We start from the raw sequence: 22,670 nt of genomic DNA, 5'->3' as shown, positions 1-22,670 counted from the left end.
TGATTCATTTCTCTGCCCCAAAAGAGCACCTTAGCAAAACGGGAGGAGGAGGAGGAGGAGGGGAGGTGCGGGGGGGGGGGAGAGTGCAGCGGAAGGGTCCGAACCGGACATGGGAGGGTTTTCCCCCCTCTCCCTCTCCCCCTGCCTGCCAAAAGTCATTAAGGCTGAGCGTGGAAAGCCGGTCAGCGGGGAGGACGGCCCCCGCCAGTCGGGCGACAGATTGGGGCTGCGTCATCGGCGGAAGGGGAAAGGGGAGGGCGGCAGGCCCCCTCCCTCCCCAAGCTGTCAGGAAAGGGAGGGAAACGGCCGCCTGTGCCCACCAGCAAACTGGCAAGACGCGTTAGCGTGATGGAGTCAACGGGCAGAGGGAAGGAACAGACGCTTCTTCAAAGGGGACGTTCAGCACTGAAGGGCAGCAGCGGCAGCTCCTTAGAAAGGCCGAAGCCAAACTTGGTAGAAGATACAGCAGGCACGCAGGCAGGCAGGCAGGCAGAGAGAGGGGTAGGTAGGTAAATAGAGCCTTGGTACTACAGTGGTTTAAAGCACCCTGTTATTAACACAGCTGCCTGCAATTTACTGCTGGATCGAATCTCTCCAAGGCTAAAGGTTGACTCAGCCTTCCATCCTTTCAAAGGTAGGTTAAATGAGGACCCAGTTTGTGGGGGCAATAAGCTGACTTTGTATAAATATACAAAAGGATGAAGGTTGTTGCTTAACGCATTGTAAGCCGCCCTGAGTCTCCGGAGAAGGGCGGCATATAAATCAAATTAAAAAAATAATAATAAATAGACAGAGGTAAGTAGATAGACAGAGGTAGGTAAGTAGTTAGATAAATAGACAGGTAGGTAGGTAGGTAGATAAATAGAAGTAGGTAGATATAGAGAGAGGTAGGTGGGTAGGTAAACAGGCAGGCAGGCAAGGAGTGGGGGGGCAGGCAGGAAGACAGAGAGGAAGGTAGGTAGGTAGACAGACATAGATAGATAGATAGATAGATAGATAGATAGATAGATAGATAGATAGATAGACAGACAGACAGACGGATGGATAGATGGACGAATAGATGGATAGAGATACAGAGAGAGTACTAGAAGACATGCATGGATGGATTGATGGATGATAGGTAGGTAGGTAGATAGGTAGGTAGATATGATAAATAGATAGATAGATAGATAGATAGATAGATAGATAGATAGATAGATAGATACAGTAGATAGATAGATAAGATAAGAGATGATATAGATAGATAGATGATAGAGATGAGAGATGAGATAAGAGATGACATCGATAGATAAGAGATAGAGATAGATACAGTAGATAGATGAGATAAGAGATAATATAGATAGATGAGAGATAGAGATAAGAGATGAGAGATAAGAGATGACATCGATAGATAGATAGATAGATAGATAGATAGATAGATAGATAGATACAGTAGATAGGTAGATGGAGATAAGAGATGATGATAGATAGATAGATAGATAGATAGATAGATAGATAGATAGAGATAGATAGACAGACAGACACATACACAAACAGACTGTTAAAACAAATTGCTCAGTTTTGCTTAGGAGTCCTCAATCTTAACCCAGGTTAATCACGATCACGCTCCCTTCTCCTTAACTTTGGCTTTGCCACCGTCTGAATTAATTCACTATCTTTTTCTGGCAAACAGAGATAACGTCAGGCACCGAATACATTATGATTTGGCAACTCACCGTGCATAGCAACACCCCAGTCTTCGACTGCAGAAAAGCCTGGAACACGGACGATCTCTCCTGCAAGGAAAGGAGAAAACACAAAACGTGTTTCGCCAGATCGGGCAAGTAAAACTAATTCCTTAAGAAGATTATATATATTAAAAAAAAGACAATTGTCAAAGTCTTAAAACCAATCATTATTAATTTTCAGCTTATTTTCTAACAGCCAACGAACAGAAGATTCTGTGCAAGAATGCAAGCACTTTTTTTGACGGCTGTTTTTTTTTTAACTGAATTTTTACTTGTTTTAGATTATAAATTTCAGGAGCAAAGGTGTATTTTTTTTGGCTTACGTTGCAGTAAAGGAAGCATACATAGGAAGCGAGCGAACGAACGAATTCAACCTTGAATTCTTTTTTTTTAGGGTGTTTGGCAGAGCTGACGTCCTCTGGATATTATTTCTTGGAAGTTTATGAAAAAAAAAACAAAAATGGAAAGAATTCCTTTTGGAAAAACAGCTGCCTTGTGAAGTTAATTCTGTGCTATGCACAAAAGTGAGGATTTCAAACAGGGGTGAAATCCAGTAGGTTCTGACGAACCGGTAGCAGAAATTTTGAGTAGTTCAGAGAACCGGCAAATACCACCTCTGGCTAGCCCCAGAGTGGGATGGGAATGGGGATTTTGCAATATCCTTCCCCGAGGAGGTGGGTGGGAATGGAGATTTTGTAGTATCCTTTCCCTGCCACACCCATCAAACCACACCACGCCCACCAAGCCACGCCCACAGAACCGGTAGTAAAAAAAAGTGAATTTCACCACTGATTTCAAAGTGAGAAAGAAAAGAAGAGCTGGCTTAAATTGATGGTCATCTTAGGTAGTCCTTGACTTATGATCTCAATGGAGCCCAACATTTTTCTTGCTAAGCAAGACAGCTGTCAAGTGAGTTTTGCCCCGTTTTTACGACTTTTCTTGCCACGGTTGCTAAGTGAATCACCGCAGTTGTCAAGTCAGCAACACGGTTGTTAAATGAATCTGGGCTTCCCGTTGACTTTTGCTTAGGTCGCAAAAAAGTGATGACGTGACCCCGGGACACTGCAACCGTCATAAATATGAATCAGTTGCCAATCATTCCAATTCTGATCATGTGACCGTGTGAAAAACGTTCACAAATCACAAATTTTGTCAGGCTGTTGTAACTTCTAACGGTCGCTAAATGAACCGTTGAAAGCGGAGTACTGCTGTATTTATTTTTTTTTAGTTTTTGGAAGCTTCCAAAGAAAGGAAAAACAAACAAACCCCAATACGCAGATTTCAACGTCGCTATATACAAATTGTGGAAAGGATTTCTTAAGGTAAAGGTAAAGGTTCCTCTCGCACATATGTGCTAGTTGTTCCTGACTCTAGGGGGCGGTGCTCATCTCTGTTTCAAAGCCAAAGAGCCAGCGCTGTCCGAAGACGCCTCCGTGGTCATGTGGCCGGCATGACTCAACGCCAAAGGCACACGGAACGCTCTTACCTTCCCACCAAAGGTGGTCCCTATTTTTCTACTTGCATTTTTTTTTTACGTGCTTTCGAACTGCTAGGTTGGCAGAAGCTGGGACAAGTCACGGGAGCTCACCCCGTCATGCGGCGCTAGGGGATCGAACCGCCGAACTTCCGACCTTTCGATCGACATGCTCAGCGTCTTAGCCACTGAGCCAGATGTTTAAAAATAAAGGGGGGGGGGGCAGGGAGTTTATAGGGAACAGTTGAACTCACCTCTTGTTTCATGTCGCCATGCAAACGTGCAAACGTCAAAGGAGAAAGAGGGGCTGGTGCTAATCCTAATCCTTCCTCCCCAGACGCCTCGCACAACACTTTTTGGAAGAGGACGTAATGAAACTCCACTTGCTCGCGACTCGAGAAGAAAACTATCATCTTGTGGCGTTTTTCGAACTGGAGAGAGAGAGAGAACCAAATCCGAGGTCAGTGTGGACGACATGGAGGGTTAGTGCAGGCAAAGGGGGGGGGCGGGGGGGCGGCAGAACTTGGGAGGGGGGCGGAGTCAAAAGAGGCACCAGCCTAGAATCTCTACGTAGCCGCAAGCAAACAAAATCCAATCTGCCTTGAATTCTGTTGACCCTGCTGGGGGTTCGGGCGAACCTCTAGCTAAGATTCTGTGCAGTTTGGAAAACCCCCAAAATCCCACTCCTGGCTGGCCCTGCCCCGCCCAACCCGCCCCTCCCAGGAGTCCCTACACGGCCCATTTTGGATGCAGGTAAGTGCAGGGCGTGCACGGAGGCTTAGGAAGGGCGAAAAATGGGCCTACCGGAAGTTTGGGAAGGGCCTCCGGAGCCTGGGGAGGCCGTTTTCACTCTCCCGGAGGATTGAGGAAAGCCTCTGGACCCCGGGGAGGGCAAAAACACCCCATTGTGTGCAAGAGGCCGACTAGGCATGCCCACGCCCACCCAGCAACCAGGCAGAGAACCCCTTGCTAAAATTTTTGAAGCCCACCCCTGCTTTTACCTACTTCAAATCTCTTACCTTGAATTTTCCAAAAATAAAAGCCGCCAACGTCACTAGTCTCAGCTTGCTTGGGACCATGACGACGTTCTGACGGAGTTTTTCTGGCACAGCAAAACTTCCCTGTTCCTTCTTGGCAGGAAGAATGCTGACAACATCTTCCCGGTGACGGTCTTTTTCCTGAGACGGATTTGAACCCGGGGCTTCTGACGTCACCGTAATGCAGGCAGGGTCTTGCAAGCTGATATGGGCTAACCTTGAGACTCCTGTGGCCAATTGGCAGATTAAGAAGAAGAAATATGTAACAAGCAGAGCTGGCAAATGGATTGCTTTGATCGAAGGGGGAAAAAAAAAAGACAATTATCTAATCGGTGTCTCATCGGAAACCGCTTCTGGACTTTGTGCTTGAGGTGGGAAAAGAATGGCACTTCAATTTTGGGTTTTGCCGATGAATAGGTTTGTTGTTATAGAAATGGCTAGTTTATAGTATTATGTAAAAGTCCAAAGCTGAGGTTGGTTGCTATGATCTTTCTTTCTTTTTTTAAATGTTTTATTTACTTTTTTTTTGAATAACATATAAAAATTCCATTTCAATCAAACACGGTGTTGTCTGGGTACAGTTGTTTTTAGGCCATCAAGGGCTACCTGTATATTATCTTGTCTTTTTTTATTTTCTTTTTTTAAAAAACACTTATTTGTAATGCTGAGCTGTGACCGTAATAAAAATTACTGTCATTATTGCCACTGTCAACACAACCAAGCCCTGCTCCTCCACCCCCAACCCCGCTTTAAATATTTGAGCTATATTTTGTAATTTCCTAGCTCCGAAAAACTCCCTCTATTGGTGATTTTCTTGGAAAGCAGCAAAGAACGAAACGAACAACGTTAATCCCAAAATTAACCCAGCAAGTTGCCTCTTTTCGAAATATTTTCAAGAAAACCCTTCTTTTTGTGCAAATTTGGGAGTTTCCTAACCACTGGACAGAAAATTCTTGGAATGGAATTGGCAAAATGATCTTCTCGCCAGCTGGATTGGGATCCGTTTCCGGCATTTTCATTGATCAAGTCCCAGAGCGAATAACAAATTTCTACGAAGAGTTAAAACCCAAAACTGGTTGAAGTTATTTAGGGTTTAAAGGCGTCAGACTGGAAACTATGAGATTGTGAGTTCTAGTCCCGCCTAATGCATAGGGTTTCCTGTCTGAGCAAGGAGGATTTATTTATTTATTTATTTATTTCATTTTATTAGTCATATTTCTATGCCGCCCACTCTCCGAGGACTCTGGGGGGCTTACACCAAAGACAGTATACTAAATAGCATATTGCCCCCAACAATCTGGGTCCTCAGATTGGGTTGGACTAGAAGATCTCCAAGGCCCCTTCAACTCTGGTTATTCTGTTAGGATTACACTCACCTTCAGAAAGAGTGGCTGACAAAAGAACGTTTTGCCGTTTCGGGCTGGCTGCATCGACAGCGTTCAATATGGCGGCCACGGCCTTTTCAAAGCCCAGATCCAATATTCTGGGAGAAAAAAAAAAAGAGAGAAATGGGAAATCAGTCAGAGAAACATCTTACACCCATTGTGTTTATGGAATACGATGAACCATTTTGGAAGGGGGAAAAAAAAAAGATTTTTAGAGACTTGACTTGCCCACGTTTTCTTTCACTTAATATTCCTCTCAATTAAAAAAAAATGATGAAAACCCTGAAATGAAAAACTAGCCTCTTAACTTTCAATGTTTGCTACTCTAAAGCTTAGTAAATTTGCTTTCTTCTATCTCTTATTTCTTTTTATTGATCTAGACAGACAGGCAGACAGGTATAACACGTGTATACCCACCTGCAAGCATATAGAAAGTTCAAGTAGTCCTTGACTTATATCCACTCGTTTAGTGACTGTTCAAAGTTACGACGGCGGTGAAACATGTGACTGTCCTCTCACTTTATGGCTGCAGAGAGGAAATCCCGCTTCTCCCCCACTAAGCGGATCTTTCTATCAACTATCTAGGAAGTTCCTACCTGTCGGCCTCATCCAGAATCAGCCACCGGAGACAGCGGAAATGAATGCATTGGGTAGATTTGATGTGATCCACCAGTCGTCCAGGAGTTGCCACGAGGATATTTATTCCTTTGCGTAATCTGAAGGAAGGAAGGAGGTAGGAATGGGAAGGAAGGAAGGAAGGGAGGAAGGAAGGAAGGAAGGAAGGAAGGGAGGGAGGGAGAGAGAATGGGAGGAAGGAAGAAGATTAAAAGGGAAGGAAAGAACAAAAGAAGATAAAAGGGAAGGGAGGGAGGGAGAGGAATGGAATGGAATGGATGGATGGATGAATGGAGGGAAGGCAACAGGAATGAGAAGGGAGGGAGGGAAGGAGGAATGCGATGGATGCATGGATGAATGAATGAATGGAGGGAAGGAACAGGAATGGGGAGGGAGGGAGGAAGGAAAGAAGGGAGGGAGGGAAGACATAGGAATGGGATGGATGCATGCGTGCATGGATGAATGGAGGGAAGGCAACAGGAATGAGATGGAAGGGAGGGAGGGAGGGAGGGTGAAATGAAGGAAGGAAGGAAAGAAAGGAGGAGATAGGAATGGGATGGATGGATGGATGCATGGATGAATGAATGAATGAATAGAGGGAAGGCAACAGGAATGAGAAGGGAGGGAGGGAGGGAGGAATGGAATGGATGCATGGATGAATGGAGGGAAGGAAGGAAGGAAGAAACAGGAATGAGACGGGAGGGAGGGACGGAGGGAGGAAGGAAAGAAGGGAGGGGGAGGGAGGGAAGAAGAAGATAGGAATGGAATTGATGGATGCATGGATGAATGGAGGGAAGGCAACAGGAATGAAAAGGAAGGGAGGGAGGGAGGGAGGAAAGAAGGAAGGAAGGAAGGAGAGAAAGAAAAGGAATGGATGGGAGGGAGGGAGGGAGGAAGAAAAGGAGGGAAGAGAGAAAAAGGAGGTTTTACTTTCCAGAAACCTAGGGAAGGCCCCTTCCATTTGAGATGCTTCCCACAGCCCTTACCTGGCTTTTTCCGATTTTTTCTTTTCGCCCCCCATCAAGACTCCCGGCACAATCCAGGTAAAAGGCTAAAAAGTGCAGGAAACAGAGACAATGAAACTTTATAGAGTTGGGGAGGGGGAAGGGATTAAGCCTGTTTAGTATCCGTTGTTGTCGTTGTTTTGTTTTGTTTTTGTTTTCTCTGACAGAAACATCTGGCCAGGGAGCCACACCCAAGATGGCCGCCATTTTGTGGGGACAGGCTTCCTCCACATTCCAACCGGGCTCAAAATGGCGTCTCGCCGCCTAATGCACTTAAGACCTCCGACAGAGTGGAAGACCAAGGCCCCATAAATACCTCCCAGTCCCAAAATGATCAACCTTCACCTAAACTGTTGTTTTGTTTTGTTTTGAAGATACAAACTCTTTTCCTCAACCTCAAGACGATCCAGGAGGAAAAAAACCCCCAAAGATCTCTTAAATAAAACCCTTTTTTTTCCAGACAGGGATCGATGGAGAGATGCCCGAGACAATAAACTGACATGAATTACGTCTTCCATCTCTTTGCAATCCATGCTTACCTTTAAGAGCTTCTGGAGGGTTTCAAAACTCTGTAGGACGAGCTATAAAGGAGGAGGGAAAAAAGGTAGGATTTATCACACCGTTCAAGCCATTTATTACACTGCCTTTAAACTATTTAAGCTAATCTATTGACTCCCAAATATGAGCTTTCGCCATAAACCTAGCTATCTGTTGTCCAAAACATACAGGGTTTTGCGCTGGAGACAAACGCCAGCACGTTCCATCAATTCTCCCCAATTCTGGTGTTTGTTTGGGGTCTTGGATTAGCACCCATCCTCCCCTGCCGGCTTGCTGGCTGGGGAGGATGGGAACGGTCCCATCCCCCTTGCAAGGGGAAGAGAATTGATCGGATCCAGCCGAACTGCAGGAACTACCGATCAGGTGGATTTTAAGTAGCGATTGTACTCTGAAATATTCAAAGGCATCGCTGGACGTGAAATCAGCAAATCGAGATTAAAAACTGACTGAGGAAGTTGGGTGAATAAACTCACCTCTCTGGTTGGAACCAGGATAAGGGCATAGGGTCCGTCACTGCGCTAGAGAGAGCAACAGGGAGACACGGAGGTCAGACGGAGAGGCAAAACAGAAAAGGAGCTACTGATAGAAGAGGATGTTTGTAGCTCGGGGTTGAACTGTAGTGCTCTCGGAGCTTGGTGGTTTTCGTGTAGACATTTCATTACCAGACTAGGCAACATCATCAGTGCTAGTGAGTGTGGTTTGCTCCGTTTATCATACACAATAGTTCAAAGCTTGGATGTTTTCTTGCAGACATTTCATTACCAGACTAGGCAACATCATCAGTGCTAGTGAGTGTGGCTTGCTCCCTGTTTATATATGGCAGCTCTGTGCTTGTTTTCAGGCAGACCAAAAAGATTGCATCATCAATGCTACTATATTGCTAACCAGCCCTGATATTACCTAGTTGAGTAATGAAAGGTCTGCAAGAAAACCATCAACCTCAGAGAGCACTAAGGACCCCACACTCCTCCTCCTCCCTGCACTCCCTTCCAGCATGATGATGCTACCTAGTGGGGTAGTGAAACGTCTGCAAGAAAACAACAGAGTAAGCAGGATACTACCGAATACGTAGATTCAAGAACAGGGGGAAAAATGTACCTTGGTCTCTTTAGTAGCTTTTCTGCAATTGAAGTCTATGCTTACCTTGATTTTGGGCTCCAGTTTTTGCAAGGATTGTACGAGGGGGATGCTATAAGCAAGTGTCTTTCCTTGAAGAGAGTAACGAGGAAGGAAGGAAGGAAGGAAGGAAGGAAGGAAGGAAGGAAGGAAGGAAGGAAGGAAGGAGATGGGAATGAGAATCAGGGAAGGGAGGGAGGGAGGAAGGAAGGAAGGAGATGGGAATGAGAATCAGGGAAGGGAGGGAGGGAAGGAAGGAAGAAAGGAAGGAGATGGGAATGAGAATCAGGGAAGGGAGGGAGGAAGGAAGGAAGGAGATGGGAATGAGAATCAGGGAAGGGAGGGAGGGAAGGAAGGAAGGAGGGAAGGAGGGAAGGAAGGAGATGGGAATGAGAATCAGGGAAGGGAGGGAGGAAGGAAAGGAGATGGAAATGAGAATCAGGGAGGGGAGGGAGGGAGGGAGGGAGGGAGGGAGGGAAGGAAGGAAGGAAGGAAGGAAGGAAGGAAGAAAGGAGATGGAAATGAGAATCAGGGAAGGGAGGGAGGAAGGAAGGAAGGTAGGTTAGAAAAAAACAATTCAGACAAAAAAAATAATTTCTGACAAAAATAACTTGTCAGCAGAATTTAATCTTTTTAATGCCTCCATATCATCTCTTAAGAAAACCCCCAAACAGGCCCAGGCCCACTTACCTGTGGAGACCTTCTTAAGCACAAAGAGGGTCCCTCAAACCACCAGGATGCCCCATCTCCATCCTATTCAGCCCTGCGTGGTTGTTAAGTCGCTCCCAAACAGGAGAAGTTAAAATTCTCACCTGAGCCCGTCTGTGATCTGATCCGAGCGTCCTTCCCTTGCAGCAACGTGGGAATGGTCTCCTTCTGAACACTGGGCGGGTTTGAGAGACAAAATGAGACCATCAAAATAAAAAATATATATTTATTTTTGTAAAAAGCAGGAAGGCAAACAAGGCCACTCTTCCACCGACAGGCTGCGTTCATTCTGGCCTTTGGAGCCGGTGTCATTTCCACCGTGCGGTTTTTTTTCACCGTTATTCATGGCTGGTGATGTTTTTTTTTTAATCTGGCGTTCTGGATTGCTTTTTGAGCTTTTTTGAGACAAACACACACACACGGTACGTAATTTGGTACCTAAAATGGCTTTGATCGATTCTGCTTTGCATGAATGTTATTGTCTTTCTGCGTAGGTACAATAGCTTTATTTGATCCTTGGCGCGCATGTATAGACAAAAACACACAAGCATAAAATAGCTTTACTTTTGAGAATATATATTGCATATACTGTATGCAATATATATATATATAGATATAGATATATTTCTTCTCAGCCGGGTATTTTCCTACATAAACCAAGATTTTCAAAATGCAGCCATAGCTCAGTGGAATCACATCCATTAGTTCTAGGCTTTATCAGACAGCAAGCAAGCAGTTTGCTGCCTTTTGGGAGACTAATATCGATCTATTTCGGACTAATTAGTCCTCATTATAATAGAGCTATTAATAATAATATTGTTAATATTAAAACTAATAGAGACTGACTTTGCTTCATTCCGGTGTGTGCAGCTTCAGGGTTGACAGTATGTATATAAATAACACACCTAAAATGGCTTTGACTGAGTTTGGTATCTGTCTGTATGTATACAGGTATTTGTTTGCTAGAATATATTTCTTGCATGCATGTGCCCTAAACAAACATAAATCCTTTTACCTGGTCATGCTTGATAGTTTCAAGGAAGAGGTTATTGTTGAAGTCTGATAACAGGAAAAAAAATATATTAAATTTAAGGGTTAGTGCTGGAGTTGTGTTACGACCACAGTTACATTAGGCTCAAAGATTAGTTTAGCATAATACTTTAATTGTACTTAACCATGGTTTGTTTAAACATTGCTTATTGAAAAAGCTATTGTGTTTGAGTTTCCTTCCCACATTAACCTACGAAGCAAAGGAAAAATCGGTGTCCACACAGGGTCAAAAGATGATTGTCGTATAAGTGTATCTTTGTTTCTGACACCTCTACACAGCTACTTAACTGTGCCATTCACACAATAATACGGTTTCCAAACTCTCTTTCCCATGGGATAATTCAATGACCCAAAAATTCTTCCCGAAAACAGTCTGAATAAAAGGAAAGATTCATTGAAACATTGCTGTACAATGTCCAAAACGAAAGAACTTACCAAGTGAGGATGGAGACCCAGCTGATCGAAGGAATCAGAGGTGAAAATCTCCTCTTGGACTTGTTTCACGGCGGTTCTAGGTAAGGAGCAAATCAACCAAGGAACCAATCAAAAGTCGGCGTAAAATACTGGGCACCTGCTACCACATGTGGTGGACATGTAGAAAAGCAAAAGAATACTGGCAAAGGATTTGAATGTGGTTGGAAGAAATGACCGGACAGAGATTGGAACTCAAACCAGAACTATTCCTACTAGGAATTATAAAAGAAGATCTAAGTAAGGGGTTAACATATTTAATATTGCATATCATAACAGCGGCGAGAATAGCTCATGAGCAACAGTGGAAGAGTGAAAACATACCTAAAGAAAGGGAAACAATAAAGAAAATACTTGACTGTGCAGAATATGATAGAACTGAAAAATAAAGGAGACACAGAATACTATGAGATTTGGAATAGATTTTATCAATGGCTAGACTTAAGGAATAGAAGTCGGAACGGATAAGAAGTTAAGTACCTCTGTAAGTCGGGGATTTCTGGATTGTTTTTAAAGAGGCTGGAAGTCTTTACAAAGGATCTTTTGTTGAAGTCGTCTTCTTCTCTGGCTTCGGATGAAAGCTTTTCCAGAGATGATCCTGGCGGCCCAGTTCCTTTGCTGTGATTTTGGGGTTTTTTCCGTGGCTTTTGGGTCTGGGGCACTGAAGAAGCACGCTGCTTTTTTACGGGAGTGGCTTCTTGTGTGCCTTCTAATGTTCTTTTCATGGCCTAAGAGCAGAAAAGAAAAAAAAGATGAAGGAAATATATTCGCAGAAAAATGGGTTTGTAGACTAACTGCTGACTGGGAAAATCATTAAATCAACTGATGAACGGTTGAGATTTATTTACCCTATCGAAAAGAAGGATTGGTTGGGACACATGATAGCTGTGTTCCAGTACTTGAGGGGCTTTCACAGAAAAAGGGGGATTGACGTATTCTCCAAAAACACTGACAGCAGGATAAAAAACAATGGGTGGAAGGTTGTTAAAGAGAGATCCAACCTAGAGGTAAAAAGTAACCCTTCCTGGAGTTGTGGGTACCACAATGAAGAGGTGGGGGAGTCAACCTCTTTTTCCAAAGCTTCTGGAGGAGAAGCAATGGGTGGAAACTAAACAAGGAGAGAAGCAACCTGGAACTAAAGAGAAATTTCCTAATTAATCAGTGGAACAGCTTGCCTCTGGAAGTTGTGAATGCTCCAACACTGGAAGTTTTTAAGAAGAGGTTGGATAACCATTTGATCAGGATGGTATAGGCCAGGGTCTCCTGCCTGGAGCAGGAGGTTGGACTAGAAGACCTCCAAAGTCCCTTCCAGCCCTACGATTGTATATTCGGTGAATTATACCATTTTGAGTCAAGCAAGGCATTTGAGTCAAATCCAACAGGCATGCCAACTTCAAACGTTCTCCAGCAAGGAAATCCAACGTTGACAACCTACTGGCATCGTTTTCAGCTCCAAAATGTCCCGGGAATGATGGGTGATCAATTAATCCATTCATTATAAACACCACTGCAATCGGGCCAGCAACCCACTGCATAAGTAAGGTATGCGGGGGAAGCCCGTTGCCCAAAGATTCAGAGCAGGAAGGGACCTTGGAGGCCTTCTAGTCCAACCCCAAAGATTCAGAGCTGGAAGGGACCTTGGAGGCCTTCTCCTGCTCAAGCAGGAGACCTTATTATACCATTTCAGACAAGGTCAACTGTCCAGATGCCCAGTTGCAACGCATCCCTTCTCTATAAACCAACAACCGTCTCTTTCTTCGCCCCTCTCCCTACCCCCCCCCCACCCCCCAATGCCAGTTGCAACCAGCCTACCTTTTTCCCACGGCCCCATTGTGAGTTGGGGGGTCTCTGCCCTGCAGGGGGGCGGCGGGACCTGGGCAGAGGCAACGTGCTGACATTAATAAGCAACCCTTCGTCTGAAGCCATGATAGCTGGGCGAATCCAGCTCTCCCGGTAGACAATTCCTGCACGGGGAGGCTCGATTCCCAAGTTTGCAAAAAAAAAAGGCTTCTAGCGGCGGCCCCAGCAAAGCCAGGAATGCAACTGAAAAGTATTTTTTAAAAAATAATAATAATAATAATAACAACAACAATAATAATAATCCTCTGAGTTGCAAACTTGCAGTCAGTCCATGCCTGCAACCACGTGGGAATATTGCCCGGGGAAAGGACCCCCCCCCGTATAGGTGGCTAGTGGATAGCCTTGCTAAAATAACCCAAACCAACCCACTTTGAATGAGCTGGAAAGGGAGAAGAAAAGTCCCATCCTATTCCCCCCCCCCAAAATCCCCTCTGGTGCTCCCTTTTATTCTCTCCCAGCAACATCAGGGGTTGTTTTCTCCAACAGGAGTCTGCTGGGATTTGAACACTAGAGCTGCACTGACACTATCTCTGAGGATGGGAGGAATTTTTTTTTTTTAAAAAAAGAAGGGGACTGGGCAGCCATTTGTCTGGACTGGAAGACCTCCAAGGTCCCTTCCAACTTTTTATTTCCTGTTAGACACAGCAGACAAGAGAGGTGCTTTTTCACGCAGGCAGTGGGATAGCCACGCTTCGGGACTTTCTTCCCCCCCACGTCTCCCCGGGGATGGGGGGGTCCTTTTTCGAGGCGTCGCGCGCGGCGCGTGCGCAGTTGTTAGCCGGCGGCAAGATGGCGGCGGCGGCGGTGACAGAAGAGCAGAGCCCGGCGGACGGCACGGCCGCGTCCCCATCGCCATCGCCGCCGCCGCCCGACGGGGCCGAAGATCCGGGGAAAGAGGACGAGGAGGAGGAGGAGGAGGGCAGGCCAGGCCCCAGCCGCAGCCGCGCCGGGTTCCGGGTGACGGCGGTGCGGCGCGATCCGGCGGTGCGGCTGCAGCACAGCGTGAGCGGCTCGGAGCCCCTGGCCTGGTCCGAGGACCACCGCCTGTCGGTCAGCACCGCCCGCAGCGTGGCCGTCCTCGAGCAGCTGAGCGACACCCGCGGCGGCGGCGGAGATCTCGTCATCCACCGCACGGCCGTGCCGGCCCCCGACGCCGCCTGTCATCTCAAGGTGGGTCCCCGGGAACTCCCCGCCACTGAATGGGAAGAGGGGGAGTGGGGGTGGGGGGCCTGAGGGGAGGCCTAGGTGGGCTTTTCCTTCTCCTCCTCCTCTTCTTCCTTCCTTCCTTTCCCCTCTTCCTCCTTTTCTTTCTTTTTCTTTCCTCCTCTTCTCCTTCTCTTCCTCTTCTTCTTCCTTCCTTTTTCCCCTCTTCCTCCTTTTCTTCCTCTTCTTCCTTCCTTTCCTCCTCTTCCTCCTCCTCTCCTCTTCCTTTTTCTTTCCTCCTTTCCTGTTCCTTTTTCTCCTCTTCCTCCTTTTCTTCCTTTCCTCTTCTTTCTTCCTTTCCTTCTCTTCCTTTTCCCCCCTCTTCCTCCTCTTCTTCCTTTCTTTCCTTCTTCCTTTTTCTTTCCTCCTTTTTCCCCTCTTCGTTTTCTTCCTTTTTCTTTCCTCCTTTTTCCCCTGTTCGTTTTCTTCCTTTTTCTTTCCTCCTCCTCCTTCCTCTTCTTCTTCCCTGCTTTTCTCCTCTTCCTTTTTCATTCCTCCTCTTCCTTCTTCCTTTTTTCCCATTCCTCCTTTTCTTCCTTTTTCTTTCCTCGTCTTCTTCCTCCTCCTTTTCTCTTTTTCCCTTCCTCTTCCTCTCTCCCTTTTTCTTTCCTCTTCTTCCTCCTCCTCTCCTCCTCTTTCTCCTCTTCTTCTTTCCTCCTCTTTTTCCTGCTCCTCTTTCTGCTCCTTCTCTTCCTTCCCTCCCCCCTTCTTCCTCCTCCTCTTTCTTTCCCCCTCCTCTCAAACACCGGCTTCCCTGACTTCCTAGCCAGTTGGGGGATTATGGGAGTTGGAGTCAAGGGCCCCACAGCTGTGGAAAAAATAGCCAGGGCACCAAATTCAAGGGGTGAAGGGTTGTCGCTGCTTTTGGACTACCATGATTATGTTCTTTGGCTGTCTGGGAATGAGAAAAGCCCTCAGCTGAATGAAGACACACTTATTCTGGGTAGCGGTAGATGTTGTTGTCTTTTTAGTGTTTCAGACTCATTGGCGGTCGCTTGCTTCATCATGTACTGCGATCAATACTTAGCAAGTCTCATGCTGGGAAGAAAAAAGCTTTCATCATTTTGAGTGCATTTGTAAAACTTGTTCTCCCTCTCCCGCAGGTCGGTTCCAAAAAGGAAGTCGCTGAATGCAAACACAAGTTTGCGAATTCCAACGATCCGGTCATCAGCCAGACGTTCACCTTAGACAGAGTCTTCAATCCCGAAGGGAAATCGCTGTCCTCCATGCGAGGCTTCAGATACTGCAGCTGGTCTCCGCTGGGTTGTGACGCCAATGGCCGGTGTCTCTTAGCCGCGTTGACCATGGACAATAGACTGACCATCCACGCTAACCTCAACAGACTTCAGTGGGTGCAGTTAGTTGACTTGACCGAACTTTATGGAGAGTGCCTGTATGAAAACAGCTACAAACTCTGTAAGACGCAGGAGCCTTCGCAAGAAGACTTGGGGAATTTCTCCGAATTCCAGAGAAGACACAGCATGCAGACTCCGGTCCGCATGGAATGGTCTGGCATTTGCACCATTCAACAGGTGAAGCATAACAACGAGTGCCGGGAGGTAAGCAGCGTCCTTTTGGCCGTCATCTTTGAAAACGGGAACATTGCCGTGTGGCAGTGCCAACTTCCCTTCCTCGGCAAAGAATCCATCTCGTCTTGTAACACCATCGAGTCGGGCATCTCTTCCCCCAGCGTCTTGGCCTGGTGGGAATACGAGCACAGCAACCGGAAAATGAGCGGACTGATTGTGGGCAGCGCTTTTGGGCCGGTGAAGATCCTTCCGGTCAACCTCAAAGCGGTCAAAGGTTACTTTACCTTGAGACAGCCAGTGGTTTTGTGGCAGGAAGTGGACCACCTGCCCGTGCAGAATATCAAGAACATTCCTCTCTACCACCCCTACCAGAAATGTAGCTGCAGCTTAGTGGTGGCGGCAAGAGGGTGTTACCTCTTTTGGTGCCTCCTCTTGATATCCAAAGCAGGCTTGAACGTCCATAACTCCCACGTGACCGGTCTCCACTCTTTGCCCATCATCTCCATGACTGCCGATAAGCAGAATGGCACCGTCTACACGTGTTCCGTGGACGGGAAGGTCAGGCAGCTGATTCCCATCTTCACCAACATCGCCCTCCGGTTCGAGCACCAGCTGATCAAGCTGTCAGATGTGCTGGGCTCCGTCCGCAGCCACGGCATCGCCGTCAGCCCCTGCGGCGCCTACCTGGCCGTCATCACCACCAAGGGCATGGCCAACGGGCTGCACCCCACCACCAAGACTTATCAGGTTCAGTTCGTCACCCTGAAGACGTGCGAGGAAGCCGCCGCTCAGTTGCTGGAATCGTCCGTCCAGAACCTTTACAGGCAGGTCGACCTCACCGATCTGGTGCGTTGGAAGATCTTGAAAGAGAAGCAGATCCCGCGCTTTCTGCAGGAAGCCCTGGATCAGAAGATCGAGCGTTTGGGGTCCACGTACTTCTGGCGCTTTAAGCTCTTCCTCCTGCGGATTTTGTTGCAGTCGCTGCAGACCCCTCCTTCGGAGGCCCTGTGGAGGCCCACGCACGAGGACACCAAGGTCTTAATAGTAGGTTCTTCCGAGACAGATGGCAGCGAGGAACAGCCTCCAGAACAGGGCAGGCAGGCCCACAAAAACCAGGACTCTCAGCCGGCCCCCTCGACTGGTGGGGCCCAAGAGCAGCAGCAGCCGGAAGAGAAGATGTTGGAGATCCAGGCCCAGATGGAAGCGGTCGAAATGCACCTGACGCGAGAACATATGAAGCAGGTGTTGGGCGAGGTCTACCTCCACACGTGGATTACGGAGAACACCAGCATTCCCACCAGGGGCGTCTGCGATTTTTTGACCTCCGATAAAAACCACGAGGACAGGACAGCACGGGTGAGGGGGCACCTCGACCTCAGAGCCCCATTGGGGGGTGTAGAAATATCCTGACTGGCTCATGGGTTCCCGTACGCTGTAATACGGCTTTAAAGTCATAAAAATGGGGCAAAACTCAACAAGTGACAACAGTCTTGCTTGGCTCAATTGTGGTCCGTAAATCAAGCCATTACCTGCTCCTTGTGGGAGTTTTCCTCCCTCCCTTCCCTTCTTATCACCTTAAATTCCATTTTGAGCAGATTTGGGAGTGGGGGAGAGGGTGTTCCAGCTCTTTATAACTTCATCCTCCTCCTCCTCCTCCTCCTCCTCCTCTCTCTCCTGTTTTCCCAGGTGCTGATTGGGCATATTTTAAAGAAAATGAACAAGCAGACTTTCCCAGAACGGTGCAGTTTATGTAAAGAGATCCTGCCCTTCACAGACCCCAAACAGGCAGTTTGCTCCAATGGACACATTTGGCTCAGGTACGTTAAATGTTCCCTGGGACGTTTCTTCACCCATTCCCTCCCCAACTTAATGATGTCTAAAGAAGAGGCTCAGCTAAACTGGACTTTCTTGGTAGTGGTGATTTTTTCCTTTGAAAATGTTTCACTTCTTCTCCAAGAGGCTTCTTCCCCACTATAATTTCCACCTTGGACGAAACACTCTCGTTAGGTAAGAAAACACTTTTAGGATAGGGCAGGGGTCAGCAACCTGCGGCTCTGGAGCCGCATGTGGCTCTTTCATTCCTCTGCTGTGGCTCCCTGTCGCTGGTCCGCTCCACAATTGATAGGACTTTCGGTTAGGACAGGTAGAGGAAAAAGGACGCCGCGCTAGGAGGAGACTCTATGGTGGGGGAACCGGACTTCCGATCGGCTCCAGAATTGAGCGGGGGGGCTTCTGGTTAGGACCCTTGTGGCTCTTTGAGTGTTTAAGGTTGCCGGCCCCTGGGATAGGATGTTAACCTGGAAAACTCTCCTCTTTATAAACCTCATTGCTCCTCATGGTGAGATCTCTCGTTATTCAGGGGTGACTGAAACGCAGCTTTCTCCGTGGGATTACAGCTACAGCGTTGGACACAGTTTTCATTTATTCCATTTAGTTGGAATGTGCACTGCCCAACTGCAAATCAAATCTTGGTTCACGTAACACCTGAAACTCAGGTGTCTAGAACAAGCCACCTTTGGCTGGGTTCACCCTTCATATGGTGTTTGTTTCTGTAGTTTAGCCACGTGATACGAACCCAGGCCTAAGGGACACAGTGGCTCAGTGGCTAAGACGCTGAGCTTGTCGATCAAAAGGTCAGCAGTTCGGCGGTTCAAATCCCTGGTCCCGCGTAACAGGGTGAGTTCCCGTGACTTGTCCCAGCTTTTGCCAACCTAGCAGTTCGAAAGCAGGTAAAAAAATGCAAGTAGTAAAATAGGGACCACCTTTGGTGGGAAGGGAACAGCGTTCCGTGCGCCTTTGGAGTTGAGTCATGCCGGCCACATGACCACGGAGACGTCTTCGGACAGCGCTGGCTCTTCGGCTTTGAAACGGAGATGAGCACCGCCCCCTAGAGTCGGGAACGACTAGCACATATGTGCGAGGGGAATCTTTACCTATGAACCCAGGCCTGAGTTTTTGGGTTGTGTTTTTTTTTGGTCACAGATGTTGCCAAGGGATGTGGCAGTCAAAACCAAACTTAGACTTCTGGTTACGTTTCTGCAAATTCCCCCCTCCCCCTTAAACCAAGTCACCTGGAAATTTAGAACGCACGTCCCAACCCTGGATTAGATTTTGTTTTCCCGTTAGTAGCTCAGCTACTGGGGCAAACCCGCTCGTTTGATTAGTGTCCAATTCAATGTATTGGCGCAGGTTCGAAACAGGTGAACAAGTTTAAGATCTGTTGTGCGAACTGAGCCCCTTATCATTGCCACTTCCCTCTTTCCCCCCCACCCTACCCCAATAATTCTCTCGCTTCAGGTGCTTTTTAACCTATCGGGCCTGCCAGAGTTTAGTGTACAGGAGGTGTTTGCTCCGAGATAGCATTGCTCGCCATTCCACTTCAGAAGGTGAGTTTTCTTACAGCTTGCAAAAGCTGCCAAATCTGGGAATTTTCTATCCCCGGGGCAGGTGGCTTGCCAACTTTTTATTTCCTTCAAGCGGTATTAAGAATCCAAATGTCTGTTGGATTCAAGTCTCACTTCTGCCCAGCCCAAAAAATCACGGATTCAATTGGTCCGTATCTTTCTTCACTCTCGGTATATATTCTTCGTTCTTCTGTTTCAAAACCTCTTTGAAACCTCATTGTAGAAAGTGTGCGCCTGCGAATAAGCTCTCTATGCTCTCTTTATCCCACGTCACTTCTCAAATGACACGATCGCATGCCAAATTTGTTTGGTCCGATATATTTTGGAGAAAAGGATAGCTTTCCAAAGATGGTTATTTTTAACTTTCTGTTTAGCACGCGATCGCTGAAACGTTAAGGACAGTTTGCTCTTAACCCCTGGGGCATCTCAAGTGTCTTTTTCCCCTTGTTTCGTCCTTCAACCTAATCTGTTCTTATTTTCAGATCCCGAATGGATCAAGAGATTACTGCAGGGGCCCTGCATTTTCTGTGACTCGCCGGTTTTCTAGAGACTGACTCAAGACGATGAGTTTTGGAGTAGTAATCTCTAGTGGCCAAAGCACCACCCAAGGTTTGGGTCCGCATGAAAGCTCGCTCCGACATGAGAATCTGCAAATGTAAACTAGAGAAGCGCAGCCCCTCTCCGAAAACGCAAAGGTCTTTTCTTTAAATCTAACCACCACTGTTGTTTGAAATGCTTCTGGACTCTATTCAGATTCAAGGTCACCATTTGGTGGGGTTTTGACCATTAAGTTCTGGAATCAAGGACCAAGAGATGCTACGATCGGAGCGATGCTACTACCATCGTCCAACCGAGTAGGTACTTCTTGACGGCCAGAGTGCAACATGGACTCCGTTACTTCCCTTCGTTAGCGCCGAACAAAACGGCGGCACTTACAGAACTGGAGACTGTTAAATTATTACAGATAATGGGTTTCTGAACTGTTTCAGGAAAAGAAAAAAAAAACTTGCATGCTTGTCGGTGAAGAAAGATTAGCAAACCTGTGTGAGGCCTCCTTCTAAAAAACTTCCAGGCAGCTAAATAGCCCTCCGAACCATTATTTCAAATGAGCCAACTGCGTGTGATTGTAATATATTTTTTTTTAAGCATCCGTGTTTCGATTTTGATTTCCTCGGCTGCGGTCGGTCAGTCGTTCTTCCACCGTCGCCTCTCCTCCTCAAATGTCCTTTGTTAATCTCGGTTTATCATGCTGTGCGTTTGTGGGAATGCAAACACCTCAATGTGTTTAGAAAATTCTCACCAGCTCAGACCTGTTGCAAGCTTTTGATCTGAGCAATTCGGGGTTCTTTTTTTTAAAAAAAGAAAAATGAAAATTTTCACACGGTTCCTGACTCTAGGTGAGCTTTTTGTCTGTTGCTTGAAAAGCAAAGACAAGAAAATTAAACTTGTCGTTATGTTTCTACCGCACTCAAATCAAAAGCAGTGTTAAGAAAAATTCCAGGTGTTCCTCTTTTTCCTTCAAGATGATACTTGGCTATAAATGTTGGCTTTTATGTGTGTGTGTGTGTGTGAAATAATTTGAAAATGAGTTTTGTCTGCTGTCACAGCCACTATGTGACATGAAACTGTTTGTAAATAAAGCAACACACAACTTTGCCGGTGTGTGTGTTTAACGAAATGCTGACTCTCCTGTTGTGTGATCACCACAAAGGGTGGGATGTCTTGTATATTTGTTGTGTAGATGGCAGCCTCAGGTACGACAAATGCTGAGGAATTTTGACACTTTCCAAGGAAGAAAAAATGAATTAAAACCTTTTTTCACTGGTTTTCCTGCTTTATTGCTTTTTTTTTTCTTATCGTTGAGGTGCTTTTTAATGGTAATTACATATCAAGTGAATTTTTTTCCCTTTCAACTTTACAGATAGTCCTCAACTTACAACCGTTCATTTAGTGACGGTCTGAAATTCCAAAAAAGCACTGGGAAAAAAAATTAACGATCAGTCCTCACACTTACGGCACCCCATCCCCACAGTCACGCATGATCAAAAGTCAGGCGCTTGGCCACTGACTCATATTTATGACGGTTGCGGTGTCTAAGGGAGGGTGGGTGTCACGCAATCTCCTTTTGCGACCTTCTGACGAGCAAAGACAACGGGGAAGACAGATACACTCAACAACCGTGTTACTCCCTTAAGAAATGGGGCAAAATTCACTTAATGTCATGCTTAGCAACAGAAATCTGGGGCGTAATTAAGCTACCTGCAATGGCAGACCCCAGAGAGTCCCACTCGAACCCACCCTCCTCTCCAAGGCTCACAGGGAGGTCCGCTTGGATGCTTTGTCCCCCACCCCACCCCCAGGATCGGGAGGAAGGTGGGGGGGGGGTACCAATCCTCAAAAATTAGGAAATTCCACTTTGGAAGAAAGAAAGAAAAAGAAAAAAAAAAGGCAGAGGGAGGGGGACCAAATCAAAGCACTCATCACAGTTGCCCCCATCCTGTTTATCTCCTGATCTCCTCGGCCGGTGCTTACTTAGCCGCAATCAGATGCTAATCAAATCTGTCGCGGGTCCCAAATTGGTTTGGAAAGGTCGTCGCCCAATTATAAAAACCTAATTCCTTTTCTCTTTGCCTGCTGAACCTTTGCTAACATGTCTGTGTGTGTATGTGCGCGCGTGTGTCTCTCTCTTTAACTATGCAAAGGGGATGCAAAGGCCTCGGCAAGCATTCCCTGGTAATTAAATGAATGTCAATTGTTTTAGCGCTTTCCGAGGGAGAGTCCTACACGAGTATTAGCATGGTCTCCTAACCCAGACGGCCTACACTTCAGGCTGAGCGGGCGCCCTTGGGGGGTCAACCGTTGACCCGAAACTCGGGACGCACCGGCTGCATTTCAATGAGGCCGGGAGGTTTGGCTGGGTTTCTGCGCACTCAGCTGAGTGGAACTAATATTGTGGGGCGCGTAGAGATGAAAAGGAAGGGGGAGGGAGGGGGAGAGGGGAAAGCGAGGCTTTACGGCTAAATTAATTAAGCAGATGTACCTGTCTAATTAAAAGGCCCGTCGCCGTCCCTTGTTCCCTGCCTTGCGCACCGCAAACAGTATTTAAATGCGTGGCCGAAGACGTTTTCCTTATCAATATTTAGTAGCGGGACTCTGATGCAGGTGATATTAGCAAGATGTAGTCCTTTATTTATTATTAATAGCCAGCCGTCCAATTTATGCCCAGCGGTGTATCTTAACCACCAGCGGGCGCAGAGAAAGCAGATGCTCACATCAGCAGCCCGCGGGAAAGAAGAGAAGAGGCTACAAACCCTTCGGGATTGAGGGGCCCCCCTTTTTTGCGGGAGGCTGGCGATGGGGCTAGGAAGGGGCTTAGTAGCTCACGGGGCCTAAAGGAAGGCTAAGGATTCCCGAGTCCATGTGCCAGCCTTGCCAGTGCCAACCACATGAGCTAATTCTACTAGGTTTGAGAGGTTTGGTGTCCCGCTGTCTCTTTTGCAGCCTGAGGCATTGGAGAAATTCCTTTCTG

General features: G+C 46.8%; 2 protein-coding genes across 2 annotated transcripts in view; one reads left to right on the top strand and one right to left on the bottom strand.

Moving 5' to 3' along the window:
• Positions 1 to 13,071, bottom strand: part of DDX31 (DEAD-box helicase 31) — a 36,073-nt gene extending 23,002 nt beyond the window's left edge. Inside the window, exons 1-14 of the mRNA XM_070955554.1 lie at positions 12,958 to 13,071; positions 11,626 to 11,873; positions 11,110 to 11,185; positions 10,640 to 10,683; positions 9,729 to 9,799; positions 8,944 to 9,008; positions 8,274 to 8,318; positions 7,782 to 7,823; positions 7,225 to 7,289; positions 6,220 to 6,339; positions 5,615 to 5,721; positions 4,221 to 4,465; positions 3,456 to 3,632; positions 1,716 to 1,775 (exon numbers count right to left, since the gene is read on the bottom strand). Coding sequence (XP_070811655.1) covers positions 1,716 to 1,775; positions 3,456 to 3,632; positions 4,221 to 4,465; positions 5,615 to 5,721; positions 6,220 to 6,339; positions 7,225 to 7,289; positions 7,782 to 7,823; positions 8,274 to 8,318; positions 8,944 to 9,008; positions 9,729 to 9,799; positions 10,640 to 10,683; positions 11,110 to 11,185; positions 11,626 to 11,873; positions 12,958 to 13,071 — 1,479 coding nt within the window. The remainder of the gene's footprint in view (positions 1 to 1,715; positions 1,776 to 3,455; positions 3,633 to 4,220; positions 4,466 to 5,614; positions 5,722 to 6,219; positions 6,340 to 7,224; positions 7,290 to 7,781; positions 7,824 to 8,273; positions 8,319 to 8,943; positions 9,009 to 9,728; positions 9,800 to 10,639; positions 10,684 to 11,109; positions 11,186 to 11,625; positions 11,874 to 12,957) is intronic.
• A 723-nt stretch (positions 13,072 to 13,794) lies between these two features.
• On the top strand, positions 13,795 to 20,967 carry GTF3C4 (general transcription factor IIIC subunit 4). The gene is made up of 5 exons (XM_070955535.1): positions 13,795 to 14,175; positions 15,312 to 17,093; positions 17,424 to 17,554; positions 19,035 to 19,123; positions 19,624 to 20,967. The coding sequence occupies exons 1-5, from the start codon at positions 13,795 to 13,797 to the stop codon at positions 19,686 to 19,688; spliced, it is 2,448 nt and encodes an 815-aa protein (XP_070811636.1). The 3' UTR covers positions 19,689 to 20,967.
• The last annotated feature ends 1,703 nt before the right edge of the window (positions 20,968 to 22,670 follow it).

This window comes from Pituophis catenifer, unplaced genomic scaffold (genome assembly GCF_029215685.1).
Source record: "Pituophis catenifer annectens isolate HBS135680 unplaced genomic scaffold, rPitCat1.0.hap2 SCAF_17, whole genome shotgun sequence".
Lineage (NCBI taxonomy): Eukaryota > Metazoa > Chordata > Lepidosauria > Squamata > Colubridae > Pituophis > Pituophis catenifer.
The sequence above is the reverse complement of the archived record's forward strand: the minus strand, read 5'-3'. Positions and strand labels throughout refer to the sequence as shown.